This window comes from Leuciscus leuciscus (genome assembly GCF_965113295.1).
Source record: "Leuciscus leuciscus genome assembly, chromosome: 15".
NCBI lineage: Eukaryota > Metazoa > Chordata > Actinopteri > Cypriniformes > Leuciscidae > Leuciscus > Leuciscus leuciscus.
In genome coordinates this window covers 21,266,636-21,284,305 of record NC_138739.1, presented here as the reverse complement: position 1 = coordinate 21,284,305, position 17,670 = coordinate 21,266,636, and the positions used below count along the sequence as shown (strand labels likewise).

Sequence of the window (17,670 nt, the reverse complement as noted above, 5' to 3'; positions counted from 1 at the left end):
ATGCCGGTTAGAAATGTGTCCGGGTGCGGTCCGCCTTGCTCTGATGTCATGCTGACGTATTTCAAAAATCTCTCGCGAGCGCAAGGCGCACTTGTCGGATTCTGCAGTCGAGCGCAGTTGCTCTCCACCGACTGCGCTGATCAAAAGCATCATGGGAAACGACTTGCTGACGACACAGCTTAATGCTCATTGGCTGCGAATGTCAGCTGATATTTTTTTCCCCTAATCCTAAGAAGTCCATTACCTATAGCCTAATACTATTTACTTTTTCTATAGTCATTTAGGCTATTAATTAGGACATGTGCTTTATTTATTTACCCTTTTATTTTTATTTTCTTGGTTTGAAGTTTTTCTCTTTTTCTCTTTATGTGTTGTATGCTGGTGTTAATTTTGTACATTTACATTTTTGTACAACATTCCATTAAATAAATTAGTCAGTCCATCAATACATGCGTGCATACATCTAATGTGACGGTTTTGCAATTAGGCCTCATGTTTGTGTGTTTTTATCTGAGATCTTTATCTGGATATGTCTTTTTTCAGGAGTGCAGTAAACAAAGCCCACACATGCATGCTAATTTCTTAATTTAGAATGTGTTTTTGTTTAATATTATTTTTGAATAATAATTTGCTGTACACACTTTTCCTAATCATTTAACATGAAATTCAAATTTACATTAAGGTGACAAACAATTGTGTAATATATTTCTATGGAATATGTTTCATGTAAAAAAGGGATAGTTCACCCAAAGATTTTTTTTCCTTTGGGTAAACTATCCCTTAAAGTTGCATTGCGCAACTTTTCATGTTAAAAATACCCGTTTTCTAACCCATACATGCTTAAACAATTGCCTGATGGGCTGAATGAGCCCTAATCTGATCACTGCGATTGTCTCTATAATCCTGTACAGTAAAATAAATAAGAGGGATTCGGGTCGGAATTTTAGACTGGGCGTGACGTCATGCGCGTTCACGGCACGCTCACCTGGCTATGTCTGGCAGGTTTGTGTATTCGCCGCCATTCTCCGTAGAAGATGGATTCTAAGAGACCGGCTTGTAGTTCATTTCAAACACCAACGCAAACTCCACGTAAGATAAAAAAAAGAAAACTTTTGTCTAGTACAAAAGACAACCTCTGGTTGCAGTTTCGCTTGCCGCCAGAGGGGGCATAGTTCTGCAAAAACTCAGAGACTTGCGCAGTGCACCTTTAAGTAGGATACACATAATTAGGTTAATCAGCTGTGCCATATCCCACTCTAAAATGTTTAATCCATAATTAGGGATAACAGTGTAAATTTAGTGCAGCATCTGTGTGCTCCTCATTTCTCATTATGGCTTTGATTATAAAAGGCATACACAAAGTTAACAATTGTAGCAAGATGGAGAATGTGTTATTAACACTATCAGACTCCCAGGGAGCAATAACAATAACAGTAAAACAAAGAAATTGCTGAGACAATAAAGAATGGTGGGTAAAAAAAAAAAAAGAAGATTGGTTGCTTGATGATGGAATGAATTTTATTTTATTTGTATTGATTGAAATTCGTTTTTACAGATAAAAAATATGCAGCATATATAATGCAACAAGTGAGATCTGCAGCACAGAAACAAGGTAAGGCATTTTTTTTTTATGTAACCATAACAACATTTAAAATGATCGTGGGGAATTGTATTTTTATTTTTTATTGTTCTCTTTGGCAGATACTACCCAGTGTCCAGCATCTCTATCTCAGTGTCCCCCTCCTGTTCTGTCTCAGTGTCCCCCTCCACATCCAGCATCTCTGTCTCTGTGTCCCCCTCCTGTTCTGTCTCAGTGTCCCCCTCCTGTTCTGTCTCAGTGTCCCCCTCCACATCCAGCATCTCTGTCTCTGTGTCCCCCTCCTGTTCTGTCTCAGTGTCCCCCTCCTGTTCTGTCTCAGTGTCCCCCTCCACATCCAGCATCTCTGTCTCAGTGTCCCACTCCAGTGATTACTCATCCAGCATCCCTTGTCGAGTGCCCTGTTGAAACAAGGAAAATAAATCTCACACAACAATCCTCACAAACGCACAATCTTCAATCCCCTTCCATGCAGTCAGAATGTCAAGAAACCCAACAAGGTATGCACTGTTTCAAAATATCCAATATGTATAAAGTTTATCTCTCACAATTATAAACTGCTGTTTTCATAGAATTCACACACAGGACCACACTGCTGCTGCTTGACCTCACACAAATGTATCTGCATCTGTACTATAGAAATAAAATTGCATTCTACAAAAAGCTTGAGCAAGTTTTCAAAGAAAAAGGTTACAACATCAGCAATAAAAAATTGCGAAAAAAAACTTGGCAACATGATAATCACCTACAAAAGGGCTAAAGATCGGTGTCGGTCAACAGGAGAGGGAAAAGTTACATGGGAGAATTACAAGGTTGGTGTGCTTTTTGTATCGAAATTTGAAATCGAAATTACTGTAGAATCACTGGGTTTACATTTAAAATAATTTCTAAAGCATCTCTATTTACATTGTTTCACATGTTTTCTCAAAGCAAATGGAAGACTTATTTGGGAAATGTGGGGTTGGGAGTGCACCATCAGGCACAATATGCTCAACTCCTCTGTTCAACACTACCTCATTCCAGACTACAATGCCGAAGTCCTCAATTGCACAGGCCACAAGCTCCCAAGAACAGCCTCTCCCAGAAGAGCAACCAGGTCCCTCCACTGCTATGCCCTCCACAGAAATACGACAAACGGAGACAAGGAGACAAACAAGATCCACATTCTGTGACGTTTTTGAAGCACATTCAGAGAGGAGAACAGCTGCTCTAGAGTCACTAGTGCAGCCTGACTTAGAGCGCAGAAGAAGGCTTAAAGAGAGGCGAAGAAGGGTGTTTGAAAAAAAATCACTTACCTGCCTTGGAGTAATAATTGAACAACTCAAAAAAATCAGTAAATCCCAAGAAATGATAATCGATCTATTAAAAAATAAAGTTTAACTATATAGTCCATTCCCATGTGTATCACTTTTTTTTTTTTGCTCATCACATCATTTTTATAGACATAACAACACAAAACATTCCTCCCTAGACAGGGGACAGTGGTTGACTGGCAAAATACTATGTCAATCATTTGATATTAAGTGCTTAATATCATCCTGTACAATCCCATCCACCAGCTCACAAAACAGTAAAATAAAAAGCTTTGTTCTTAAGATAAGTTTAAGGCAAGTGTTGAAGGTAGAACAAGTCAATGTGATTTTCACAGGCGGCCACAGATTGCATCTCTATGATGTGATGCATTATTGTGAATGTGGGCTTCTGGTGGGTATGGGTCATCCTCCATATCATCTGCCTGCAGATCCTCCTCAATGTGGTCATTGGATTTCAGGCAGATGTTATGAAGAATGCAACAGGCTGTGACTGCGGAAGAAATGTTCTTCACTTTTTTCATGTGCAAACATCTGAGTCTCCTGAATTTTGACTACACGAGCAGAATTCAGTTTCCTATTGAACCATCTCTGCCTGACAGTCAAGTGACCATTGTCTCTGTATGGCTTCATTAGCTGAAGCAAAAGAGGGTATGCAGAATCTCCAATTATATGCATGCCCTCAGGAACCAGGGAATGTGGATCTTCCTCAAGAAGTCGGCCTACCTCTGACAAACGAAATGCCCTTGAATCATGCCAGCTACCAGAGTGACCCACACTGACATGACAGAATCGCCGCTGACTGTCACAGAATCCTGTAAGTATAACAGAATAGAACTGTTTCCTATTGATGTAGGCCACAGGATTCTCGCAGTGTGGTTTTACCATTGGAATGTGGCATCCATCAAGGCAAGGCAAGGCAAGTTTATTTATATAGCACATGTCATACACAATGGCAATTCAAAGTGATTTACATAGAAGAAATTAAAATAATAAAAAGAAATAAGAATAATTAAAACAGTTTAGAAAAATAAAATGAAATACAGTACAGTACAGTCGGACGAACAGTGGCACAGTGCTCATTCAGTAAATGCACAGCTAAACAGAAGTGTTTTGAGTCTGGATTTGAATGTGACCACTGTAGGAGCACATCTGATCTCTTCTGGAAGCTGGTTCCAGCTGTGGCTGGCATAATAGCTAAAAGCAGACTCACCATGCTTAGAGTGAACCCTTGGTATTTCTAGCTGATATGATCCTAATGATTTGAGTGATCTGTTGGGTTTATATTCAGTGAGCATATCTGCAATGTATTGAGGTCCTAGGCCATTGAATGATTTATATACCAGTAATAATACTTTGAAATCAATCCTAAATCTAACTGGGAGCCAGTGTAAAGACCTGAGGACTGGTGTGATATGTTCATATTTTCTGGTTCTGCTCAGAATCCTGGCGGCAGCGTTCTGTATGAGCTGCAACTGTCTTATGGTCTTTTTGGGAAGGCCAGTGAGGAGTCCATTACAATAATCCACCCTGCTGGTGATGAAAGCATGCACAAGTTTCTCTAAGTCTTATCTGGAAACAAAGCATCTAATTCTTGCAATATTTTTTAGATGATAGTATGCTGATTTAGTTATTGCTTTGACATGACTACTGAAACTAAGGTCTGACTCTAGTGTCACACCAAGATTCCTGACTTGATTTTTAGTTGTTTGACCCCTAGAGTGAAGGTATGCGTTCACCTTGAGAACTTCATCTTTGTTTCCAAATGCAATGACTTCAGTTTTATCTTTGTTTAACTGAAGAAAGTTTTGGCACATCCAACTGTTGACTTCATCAATGCATTGGCACATGGAGTCAATGGGGCTGTAATCGTTAGGCGATAGGGCTAAGTACAGCTGTGTGTCGTCTGCATAGCTGTGGTAAGCAATTTGGTTCTTTCTCATTATTTGGCTCATTGGGAGCATATACAGGTTGAACAGGAGTGGCGCAAGAATTGAGCCTTGAGGGACTCCGCATGTCATGGATGTCCACTCAGACTTATGGTCTCCTATACTCACATAATAACCTCTCCCATCTAAGTATGACCTGAACCATTTTAGGACTATCCCAGAAAGCCCAGTTTTCCAGCCTGTCAAGAAGTATGTTGTGATCGACAGTGTCAAATGCAGCACTGAGGTCGAGTAGTACCAGCACTGATAATTTGCCTGAATCAGTATTTAAGCGGATATCGTTTATTATCTTTATGAGCGCTGTCTCTGTGCTGTGATGCGGTCGGAAACCAGATTGAAAATTGTCAAAGTATCCATTCGAGCTTAAGAATTTGTTCAGCTGGTTGAAGACAACTTTTTCAATGATCTTGCCTATGAAAGGAAGATTCGAGATCGGTCTATAGTTGCTTAATATTGTCTTATCCAGATTGCTCTTTTTCAGGAGGGGCTTGACAACTGCAGTTTTCAGGGAGTTTGGAAAACTCCCAGAGAGAAGTGAGGCATTTACCACTTCTAGAAGATCTGCTTCTAAACTGTTTAACACACATTTGAAAAAAGATGTGGGAAGTGTGTCAAGAGTGCATGTTGATGTTTTAAGGTGCTGTACGGTTTCTACCAAAATTTTGCCATCAATTTTTTTGAAATCAGACAAAGTTACTACTTTCTCAGGTGGTCTGATCTGTCTGACCCCAGCGCAACTCAAGGATGTGCTGATCACCTTTCTGATATTATTGATTTTGTCAGAGAAGAAAGAAGCAAACTCACTGCACTTGCTGTTTGAGAGCATTTCACTGGGAATCTGGCTTGGGGGGTTTGTCAGTCTCTTTACAGTAGCAAAAATAGTGCGTGTGTTGTTTAAATTGCAGTTTATAATATTTGAGAAGAAAGTCTGTCTAGCTTTGCCTAGTTCCATATTGAAAGCATGAAGGCTGTCTTTGTAGATGTTATAATGGACTACAAGTTTTGTCTTCCGCCACATGCGCTCTGCTTTTCTGCATTGTCTTTTCATATTTTGCACTGCTGTTGAGTTTCTCCAAGGTGCTTTTTGTCTGCCACTCTTCTTCCTGACTTTCACAGGAGCAATATCATCAATTGCACTTTTAACTTTTGAGTTAAAAGAATCAAGGAGAAAATCAACAGAGTCAGCAGATATGCTTGGTGTTAAGGATATAGCCTTAGGCAAAACAGTCAAGCTCTGAGGTAATTGTTGATAACAGTTCTGTAAATTCCTCAGCAAAGGCTGGAGAGTATTTTGGAGGCCTGTAAATAATGATGAGTAAAATGCATGGAGCACCTTTTAATACAATACTCAGATATTCGAAAGACGTGTAATTCCCAAATGATAGTTGCTTACATTTATAGATATCTTTAAAAAGAGCAGCTAGACCCCCACCTCTTTTAACAGCTCTGCAGACACTCATAAAAGTAAAGTTAGGAGGGGATGTTTCATTTAGGATTGTTGCACTGCAGCTGTCTTCTAGCCAGGTTTCATTTAGAAGCATACAATCCAGATTGTTTGTGGTTATTAAGTCATTGACTAGAAGTGATTTATTTTTAAGTGAGTGGATGTTTAAAATTGCTAACTTAACCCTTTAGGCGCCAGAGGTTTTTTCCTAAAACGTTCGATTTTGACATCTTAATTTCAAAAGGCTATATCTTAAAAGTGATAAAAGATAGAGACTTTCTGTAAATTAGAGAAATATTAAGGATGACCCAAAGTTTATGTAGGGATTACATTTTCCCATCTAATTTGCATATTATGACGTCATATGGTGGCGGTCATCTTGGATTATAGAATTTTTATGGTTTTTGTTGATGTTTATTTGGTTGTTTTTTTTGTTTTTTAGATGACAAAGACGCACACATCACAAGGACATGAACACACAAAAAAGAACACATATTGTACACTACTAAATGGTCAGGGAAATAGATAGTAAATCAACAGTGTAATAAATGGCAGACAAAAACAATTGTTGCAGGGCTTTTGCTGTAGAGATAATGACTCCCTATTCATCCAGGTGACATTTCTTGTAGTGTTTCATGGTGTGGTCTTGCGATAGACTATGCATAATAGCCCCTCTGCCCCGTGTCACATCGCCTCTTCTCCTGCTACGAGCAGCAGCGCGGGCGCGGCCAGATCTGCCTCGCGCGCGCGCCGAGTGTGCACAGCTCGGACTACTGTCATTGTCATTGCGACTCCCCACCCTGCCTCCACGTTGCCCCCTAACTGTCCTATGAATACTTCGACCTCGTCTAACATACCCAGTGGCATTAGACAAAGTCTCCACCACAATACTGTCGCCGCGATTGCGGAGAGGCACACGGTCACCATGCTAGCGCGGTAAAAATCTCCCGCGGCCGCCTCGTTCCCCACAACACTAACATGCCTGCTAACTTCGCGATGAACACTCCGACCCCGGGAAACATTGTTCCCACCACTGACATTGGGCAAAGGACCATCTAACGTTATATTGGGCAAAGGATTCACCGTTTGTGCTTGGTGTAGGGCTACACTTTCACTTTCAGAATCACCGTCATTTTCTGAAGGCAGATATTCCCCTTCAGAATCAGGGTCCGCGAATAGAAGACCCAACACTTCATTGCTGGTAAGCTTTATTGATGCCATTAGATAATAATAATAATAATAATCTAATGCAAATACTCGCTGACGTTGACAATATTGCTCTGATAAAATGGCTCACTCGCACACTAGCTCCGCTTTTGTTCGCACTGATTCAATGCGCTCTAGCTCGAATATTTTGTATAGAAGCATGACTTTTTTTTGAGTCGGGGATGAAGTATGACATGTCTGCCAACTAGTGGAGGGGAGGTCGAACGAAATTTGACACCCTATTTGACAAAATCGGCCGTTTTATTCAGTGCCGCATCTTGTCGAGTAAACTCGACCGTGGCGCCCAGAGGGTTAACAGTCTTACTTTTTTTCCCTACACCAATCTTAGTTAGACGTGCAATAGGCACCAGATTAGTTGAGTTTGCTGTACGGCTATTGAAGGCCTTAGACTTTCTATCTTGTAATAGAACAGCAATAGAGAAAGATACAGGCACACTGGGTTCCCGCTTGTTCTGTAAACATTTGAGAAAGTTACTGTTAGCAAAGCGGGGACCCGACACACATCACTGAGAGCTGGTATCAGTTGTTTTTGGTTCACCTCGAGCAGATGGAGGAGGGTGTGGGCCCTGGCGTTGTGGCAGAGGCCGAAGAGCTCTCACAGAGGCAGGGGGAGGATGAGCTAGGCCCGCAGGCTTTGGTGGTAGCGGTGCCCTGCGTTTTTTGGTTGATATCTGGGGGCTTGCAGCAAAAGAGTGGGATAGTCTGGTTACAGCATGCACCAGTTCTTCCATTTTCTGTGAGAAGCACAGAAGTGGAGTTGCTGGCGAGAGGGAAAAAGTGTCTGGTGAAAGGGGCTGTTGTTCCGGTGTTATCGGAGGCTGTAATATGCTGTCCTGGCTTCCCTGGCTGTTTTCCCGGAAGTCGTCCTTGGGTGCTGAATCTTGGAGCAGTTCTAATATGTCTGTCTGTGGTGAGCTCTGTGGGCAGGGCTCAGCTGAGATGGTGTCCGTGAGCAGAGGTTGTTGTGGCTCAGTGGTGTTATCATTGTCCTTGTGTGATATGTCAAGATCATGTCCATTCTGAAGTGAAGTCCTGTGGTCATTCATACTGTGTCCAGGTGTGTGTGTGCCGTTCAGATTAAGTGGATTGGCACACACTGCAGAAGGATGATTGAGGGAGAAGTAGATGTTGTCCTTTAGCACTCTTGAGCCAAGTTTGTTTGGATGGCGGCCATCCTGATGAAACAGTTGTCTCTGACTCCAGAAGAGATTGAAGTTGTCAATGAAGTTTACTCCTTTTATATTGCAGGTTTTTTGCAGCCATGTATTAATCCCAAGCAACCGTGAAAACCTGTTTGTTCCTCTTGCTGGGAGTGGTCCACTGATGAATGTCTGAACTTTCAGTTTTTTAAGTGTTTCAAAAAGTTCATTGAAATCCTTCTTAAGGAGTTCTGACTGCTCTTTATGAATGTCATTCTTCCCCACATGAATGATGAGTCGATTTGCAGTCTTATGTTTCATTAGAATATTCTGAAGTTCCCTGTTTACATCAGAAGTTGTTGCTTGTGGAAGGCAGCATGTAGTTGTATCCCTGCTGCTAATGTTTCTGATTATGGAGTCCCCCACTATCAGAGTCCTGGGCTCGGCTGTGTTCTGAGCTGAGTGCCGCTGTCTGCTCGACCTTGAGCGCCAGTTAGCATCAGTGTTAGCTACTGGCAGGGCTGGACTGGGACAGAAAATCGGCCCTGGCATTTTGGCCCAGACTGGCCCACTATATATGATCATAAACACCACCCATCTTTGCATGCCCTTGAATATGTTTTTGTTCAACTCCTATTCATTAAAACCACTAATGCCATGTAATGAGTGAGTATAAACGAGTGAGAGTTAACAGATGAAAAAAGTACAAAATTGTAATTTATTGCATTGGCATAGCAATACCAGTATTTTTCACAGGAATTTTGGTAAAACTGTGGTGGGTGGACCTCAGTCCTTCTAGGGGGGTTTGGGGGCATGGTCCCCCTAAGAAAAATTTGTGCATTTTAATGTTAAATTCATCAATCTGGTGCAGTTTGAGGGTTCAAAATTAAAAGCTCCAACCCATATTCAGTGTGCAAATATAACAAAGAAAAAATCAAACCTCTTTTAGTAACAGTGTCTGTCTATATTACACTACTACATAATAATAGTTATAATATTAATCTCATGAGAGTAGCCTAATAGCCATATATTGTAAAACAAATGCACTGAAAAATAAAGAAAACTTTCATAATTAGTTTTGTACTAATTTCTAAACTTGAAAGAGATAAGCACATGATCTTTTATTTTGACGGAAACTGTATCAAGCTTTTATTTTGGCGGAAAACATGGATAAAAACGCGTCTCATTAAACTTCTAGTAAATTTAAGTAATCGTCAACTATGCAGATGTGGAAATAAAGCGTAACTGGGTAATGGGTTCCTACACTCATAGCCAAAGTGTTTTGAAAGTAGTTCTGCTTACCGCGCGCGGACTCTACACTTTCTCATCTCTCTCCTGATCCTCCTCACTATCCTCCTCATCAGCCACGGGAGCTGATGAAGGTCCTGCTGCTGCAGAAAACGTATATATTTTGACACATTTTACAGCGTCTGCTATTTCTATTACACGCTATTTATCTGCACATTCCTTGCGTTTCTTCTCCATCTCTCAGACTATTTTGACAGATACACACTTGACACTGCACGCTCACTCAAAGCCCAAAGGGGGAGGTTTTTAAAGCTGTGATTGGGCCAGCCCAGTGTCAATCAAGAAAACAACCAATGGGGCGCTGATCTACGCGTTTCATGGGCCGGTCTGTCAGTGGAAAAAAAACGAACGCTTACTTTTTTTTTTTACCAATGCATTACACCGGCACTAGCCCAGCGCCGTCAATTAAACAAAACAAAACGAATGGGCCGCCGATGTACGAGTTTTATGGGCCGTAAAAAAAAGAAAGAAAAAAAAAAGAAAAAAAGTATGAGATGTATCGGCCCAAAAAGCACGTCGGCCCACCGGGCATTTGCCCGGTATGCCAGATTACCAGTCCAGCCCTGGCTACTGGCTGATACAGTCTGTGTTCGATCACATTCATCACGTTTGGGGATTCCTCATTTACATTCATTAGTACTTCAAATCTGTTCTCAAGATGTATAGGTGTTGGTAGGAGACCAGTGTTTGCAATCCTTGTCAGAGCTGTATCTGGGGTAGAGTATGCTACTGCGGTAATATGTGAGGCTCGTGACAATCTGATGTCTCGAGTGCCTTTGGGTCTCGCTCCCTGTTTGTGCCATCGATCGTAAGTCGATCGGCTTGTTTCTCTACCTGTCGAGGAGCACTAGTTTTATGGGACTCACCGGCTATATGCTGAGGGCGTCCATGACGAAGCTCTGTTGTGTGTTCCGTCTGGTTTGGTGGTCCCGTAAATAACTTTGTTTCAAGAACTGCAATCCTTTGTAAAAGTCTGTGGCAGTTAGTGCAGCAAGTAGATTCCAGAAGAGGCATTTTCTCTCTTATCCTTGTAGGCAGTTGTGTTTTCCTTTCCCCGGAATGTAAGCTGGTCGGGTAGAAGAATTCTGCTTTTTTGTAGTAATCCAAACTTTGTCGTTTGAGCACTGTGCTGATTTGCTGAAGTTAAAATTAGGTGATAAAAGGAGCTAAATTATAAAAATGTAGAAGATAAAATATAAAAGCGATAGAGCAAAGTGCGGAGCAGTAAGCAAGAGCGTCCGAACAGTAGCTGAGCAGGAAGCTGAATCGTTATTGAGAGTAGCCTATACTGCAAGATAACAAAGTTAAAGATAGATATGGACCTTTCTTGAAAGAAAGTCAAGTGTGTGAAGCTTGTTTGTGGTTACACAAGTTCCTTCGCCCTGTTTAAGTCATTTAGAAATACTTTTACACCTCCACAAAACAAGAAAATAATTAAACCAAGGGTGATACATAAACATCTGAGATGAAGCAGACACTAGCTGAAACATAATGTGCATAAATCAAACATGATATACATGATAATGGAAATTAAAAATTATAAACACGCTAAATTATATAAAAGAGGGTATCAAATGCATAAAAAATAACAATACTTGTTTTGTATTTTCCAATTAATTTAATCTGTTTTAATTTAGTAAATTTGTTAAAAACTATAAATCATATTTTAATCAACATAGACAGTAACATTGAATCTCTTGTATGAAGTTCCTCTGTTGCTGATGATCTGTAGTTTATAAAGTCCAGTGTGTTCAGATCTGATGTTTCAGATGGTCAGAGATCCAGTATGACTGTCCATCTGGAGTCTGTTTTTGAATTTCACATTACTGTTATGAATATTAATGATCTGAGTGATGATCAGTGACTGGTGTCAGATCTGAAGACGGTAGATGATCTCTGTGTATTCTGACATGCTTCCTGATCTACAAACACACACACATGGAGATTTTCAGTGTTTTTAATATTATAATATTCCATCAGGTGACATTTCACTCTGATATATATCATCAGATTTTATGAAACGAGTGACGTATGTAGCCTATGCAATTTCCAGTGAAAACCATCCTGACAGGTCTATAATATAAACACTTCACCTACCAGAGTAACAAAACATGTTAAGAAAAAAAAAAAGTTAAATAGTGCAGCTTTAACATCAGTATGTTCTGTGGTTTCCTGCCATCCATTAATGTGATATTAATATAAAGCCATATGGCGAACTTTGTCAGTTTTTGTTGCGCTCGACTGAATTTCCTGGAGCAACATGAGTATAACAGCAGACGTGAACACCAACAGACACACACTGATTATTATCAGACCAAAATATGAACGCCTGCTCTGTTCTGCAATGATCATATTGAGAGAAAAACGTTCAGTCTTTCCGTTATGAATTCAGACACAAAAAGTTGAGTAAAGTAAATAAATAGAAAATATCAGTCCTACAAACAGATCAGAAATGTCGTTGCTGCCGTACCTTTACATGTGTGAAAGAGTCGACTGATGTTCAGATGTGTGGTCTGGTTTCTGATGGGATTGTTGATCACACAGCTGTAAGTGTTTTTATCCTGATATTCCACCTCCAGAGGTAGAGAGAGACTGATGCTGAGATCAGACACACTGATGCTGGACAATACACTGATTCCTTTGTACCAGGAGAGAGTCACATCACTCACATTCAACAACTGAACACACCAGTGAACATCTGGACACTGATGATGATGATGATGATGATGATGATGATGATGAACATTGAAAAGTCTCTGGAGATGATGGGAATGGGAAGAGGAGCTGGAAAACACGAAGAAGAGATGTATTACTATAAATCAAATATATATATATATATATATATATATATATATATATATGTGTGTGTGTGTGTGTGTGTGTGTGTGTGTGTGTGTGTGTGTGTGTGTGTGTGTGTGTGTGTGTGTGTGTGTGTGTGTGTGTATATTATTGATGAAGTATCAGAAGATTTTTAATAATTGCAGATCAATAAATGAAAAAAATATGCACAGATGTGCCACAATAACTTCAACAAGATACTGAAAAAGATAATCGGATGATAATGTTATTTTCAAAGTTATATTGTTTTGTAAAGTTTGGTGAATGTTTCTAACAGAAAAACCCAATAGTAACACAAGGAGGCGAGTTTCCTGATGCATTTCATATTCTCACTTTCTAAAACAGAATCACATTAAAATAATTCAATTATTTTTTAATTAAACAATAAAAATACGACAAAATAACATAACATAATTTATTTTGTAGTTCCCTATAACCAAAACATAAAAAGGATCATCGTTCATATTTTACTGTCTTTGCCATATATTAAACACATAGCCTACTTCAGAGAAAAAGTACAATATAATTCACTTTACTCACCGTATACAGTACATTGCATCTCTTGTATAATGTTCCTTTGCTGATGACGGTTAGTTTATAAAGTCCAGTGTGTTCAGTTCTGATGTTTCTGATGGTCAGAGATCCAGTTTGATTGTCCATCTGGAGTCTTTTCTCAAATATTATATCAGTGTCATAAATATAGATGTTCTGTCTGTGGATTTGAGCAATACGAGTCTCTTTATCTCCAAACATCCACAGTATCTGATCATCTCTCTGTACTTGAACATCAGTGTTTAGAGTGACAGAATCTCCCTCAGTCACTGACACTGACTTCACTTCATCTGTCTCAACTCCAAACACACCTAAACAAGATATAAAAAATATATAATTATTAGGGCTGGTAAAAGATTAATCGTGATTAATCGCATCCAAAATAAAAGTTTGTGTCTACATGATATATGTGTGTGTGCTGTGTATAATTATTTTGTATATATAAATACACACACACACTTGCATTTAAGAAATATTTGCATGTATATACTGTATATATTTATATATAATTTATATTATATATAAATTTAAATATTTTATATATAAATAACAAATATTTCTTAAATAAATACATGCAAGTGTGTGTATTTATATATACAAAATAATTATACACAGCACACACACATATATCATGTAGACACAAACTTTTATTTTGGATGCGATTAATCTTTTCCCAGCCCTAATAATTATCAGACAGAGACTTTATATAATATAATTTCCTGTTTAATCATGTACTTCTAAAAGGTAAAACATTTTTATCTCTTGTAAAAATGTATTTGTGTTTAAATAAATGATCTACTGCTGATTAAAAGTGTTAAGAGTTTCTCACCGCTCAGAACAAACAGGATCAGAACACACAGATGAGAAGACATCGTGACAGAAACAAACGTCCAGCCGAGAGTCTCTTCAGACACAGAAGAGCAACTTCCTGATTAAAAAGTTCTGCTATTTCCAAAGTCTAAACTAAATCAAAAGCAAGCTGGTTTTAGTAGTCTTCTCTGTCTCGCTCTCCAGATAAAGTTCAATGTATTCTTTTTCGCTCGATGGTGTTTTAAGCCCCCAATGGGTCCTTAGAGGCAGCTAACCCTACCCTCAACCTTAAACCTACCCATATCCTCGCTGCCTGGAAGGCGCCGTTGGGAACTTACAACACCAAACACCTTCTTGCTCTATCAGTCTATCAGGTTCTCAGAAGGTTTGTTTGTGGTTGTGAGAATAATGCACGTCTCACACTCTCATGAACACAAATAGACATTATTAACTGAACATCCGGCCAGCTCATTAAAGCCTTCAGTTCAAACACATTTACTGACCTCAATAACAAGAGCTGACTCCAAAACATGTACATGACACAGTATAATGATGAATGTATTCTCTACACAAGAGAATAAACCAAATTCATTGACATTCAAGACATTTGAAGACTGATGGTCATTCATTACTGTTGTGACACTGACCTCTGCTGGTGGAAATTAGTTATTGGATGTGACAAGTTCTCAATAGATTTCAACAGATTTCTAGTGGCTTCAACAAGAGCTAATCATAGCTTTGGAGGAAGAGCAATGAAGGGAGCACTCAAAAATGAACAAGGAAGGTTGTGCACTTTACATAATGATGTCACGGGTGAGAAATCACACAACAAGGTCGCTCAGTGAAAACAGTGGCCCCGGAGGGTGGATTTATTGAAATACTTCAAATAAAGTGAAGGGTGAAATCAGGTGAGTGCTGTCTTCGTGGCTGGTGCTCTTTTGAAGTCCTCGTGCTCGTGAAGGTGGGTGTCCGGGCCTGCTCAGTCGGGCTGTCGGTCACTCGCTCGCTGCCTTCTGTTAAGTGAGAAACACAGGATTAGTACCAGCACATTCAGCATGAGACAGGTGTCTGTCGAAGTGAGAGCAGTGGCGGCTTTTAAAGCCACTTGATAACGGGCTGCAGCTGTGACCGATCAGCCCGTGATGAGGACGTGCAGGTGCCATGCGTTTGTTGCCAGGGCGACGCTGATGAGCCCAGAGAGACTCGTCACAATATATTTATATTTTATTTTACTAATCATATAATTGTGTTTGTTGACTTGAAATGTTTTTTCTATTAAGGTCCATGTAATTATGTCTCAACTTAACAGTACAAATTCCTAATGCGTTGTCTTAAAATGAAAATGAAAAATTAGAAAAATGATTAAAATGAGCTTAAGCAACACAATTGCTATACATTTTGTCCTAACTTAATTTGACTGTGTTCAGTCTGCTTAAATATATGTAAAATTTAAGTTTACTTAACATTTGTGTTGGATTACATGAATGATTTGTGTTGCATTAACTGAAACTTTGGCGGTGCTTATTAGTTCCCAGCCCAAAGGTCTTACAGGTTTGGAACGACATGATGGTGAGTAATTAATTACAGAATTTTAATTTTATTTTTTTAACCCTTTAACTTAAGGGGATTTCCAAGTTTTAGCTGTAAGTAAACTGTAATTGGTTGTTTATGTTGAAAAACGTGTGATTAGCTGCAAAATGGAAATGCATCCCAGAACTTTTTGTGAATGATTTACTGTCTTGAGTTGTGTCTTTTAATACTACTATCTGTTGATAATATTATCTCTTTGATACTATGCATTTTATTATAGAACCAACAGTCAAGGTATCCTCACCTAAACCATGTTTGGTCTCTATAAATTGGTAGGCTACTTTGAAGATCGAAATGATTGTGTAGGCTACATGATATGCCGATAGCCGCGCAACATATTAGTATACAAGAATCTTTCTTAGTTTCTTCATCAGAAACCAATCCAGCTGCCATTGAGGTTTTGCGCCCGTGTTCTCCGACTTCGCGTGCAGCCGTGCACCCGAGTGCAAAACCTCACAACACCCACCCCCTGTCGGTGATTGGTTGGAACACTATTTATTTTGGTTTTGAGTGGTTGGTGAAACCAATTGTTTTTGTGTGCAGGTCTCAGAGCCTAGGCTACAGAGACGCGTTTTTTTGACGGCCTGCTTATGGGGCGGGCAGCTAGCGCTGCGGATCATTAGGAAATATTAGATGAATGTGATAATTAATTTTTGGGCCTTAAATCGCTGATACAACCTTTAAAGGGATAGTTCACTTTGTAATAAATTTTTGGTATGTTTTAGCTTACCTCAAGGGCATCCAAGATGTAGGTGTCTTTTTTTCCGCAGTAGTTTCAATTTTGATATTTTTAGGTCAAACCGTTCTTGTCTGTCAGTCATATAAGGTTTATGGTCACGGTCTCAAAACACAAGCACAGAGTCCAAATTAAAACAATTCCCCGTCGTCCAAATTAAACAATTCCCCATCGTAAGTACACATTGATGGCCAAGTGATCTGATCTGACGTGTACGCAGACTGGTGCATAGATATATACACACTAGATTTCGCCTTGTCTACGGCAGTTCATTGGAACGAATGTCTTTAAGGCGACATCTAGTGTATATATCTATGCACCAGTCTGCGTACACGTCAGATCAGATCACTTGGACATGGCTGTGTATAAGTGGTAAAAACGATATAAATACTGTTCGTTTTCTCACACAAACCGCTCGTTTCGTGTCTTAGGCCATCAATGTGTACTTACGATGGGGAATTGTTTAATTTGGACGACGGGGAATTGTTTTAATTTGGACTCTGTGCATGCTCTTTGAGGTGGTGCCCATAGACCTGCATTATATGACTGACAGACAAGAACGGTTTGACCTAAAAATATAAAAATTGAAACTACTGCGGAAAAAAAGACACCTACATCTTGGATGCCCTTGAGGTAAGCTAAAACATACCAAAATTTATTTCAAAGTGAACTAAACCTTTAAGCTGTGAATATTTCAATTCAAAATATTTCACACACGTTTTCATTATTAAAAATTCAATAATCCATATTCACCTTTCATATTTCACTTCCAAAATGTTCATTCTGTTAAAAAATACAACCTATATTCGACCGGCAATTTTCAGTCAATTTTATTTTGCTTTACAAATTCGCTTCCACAAATTCAGTAGTTCAAATTCGACAGAAAATTCAACATTTGACATCCGGGAACGGCAGGAATATCAGTAGATTGCCAATTGATGATCTCCATAGCTGTTAGTCGCCCTCACCAGCAGGGGGTGCAAGCGGCTGTTGACGAAGAAAACTGTATAGAGCAACGTGGGAAGAGACTCATCCATTCGTTGAATTACAGAAATGGAGCAAGCAGTAGGCTATTGATGGAGCTTGATGGAGTTTTTTGGTTCCTTGCCACTGTTGCCTTTGGCTTGCTCAGTTGGGGATATTTAATTTAATTTAATCAATCAATAATAC

The 17,670-nt window shown here is 39.5% G+C and overlaps 1 protein-coding gene across 1 annotated transcript in view; it reads right to left on the bottom strand.

Moving 5' to 3' along the window:
- LOC309475644 (SLAM family member 5-like) overlaps nt 1-14,337 on the bottom strand; it is a 101,683-nt gene extending 87,346 nt beyond the window's left edge. The window contains exon 1 of the mRNA XM_082138539.1: nt 14,194-14,337. Within this exon, the coding sequence (XP_081994665.1) occupies nt 14,194-14,236 (43 nt within the window). The 5' untranslated portion in view covers nt 14,237-14,337. The remainder of the gene's footprint in view (nt 1-14,193) is intronic.
- Nucleotides 14,338-17,670: the final 3,333 nt, after the last annotated feature.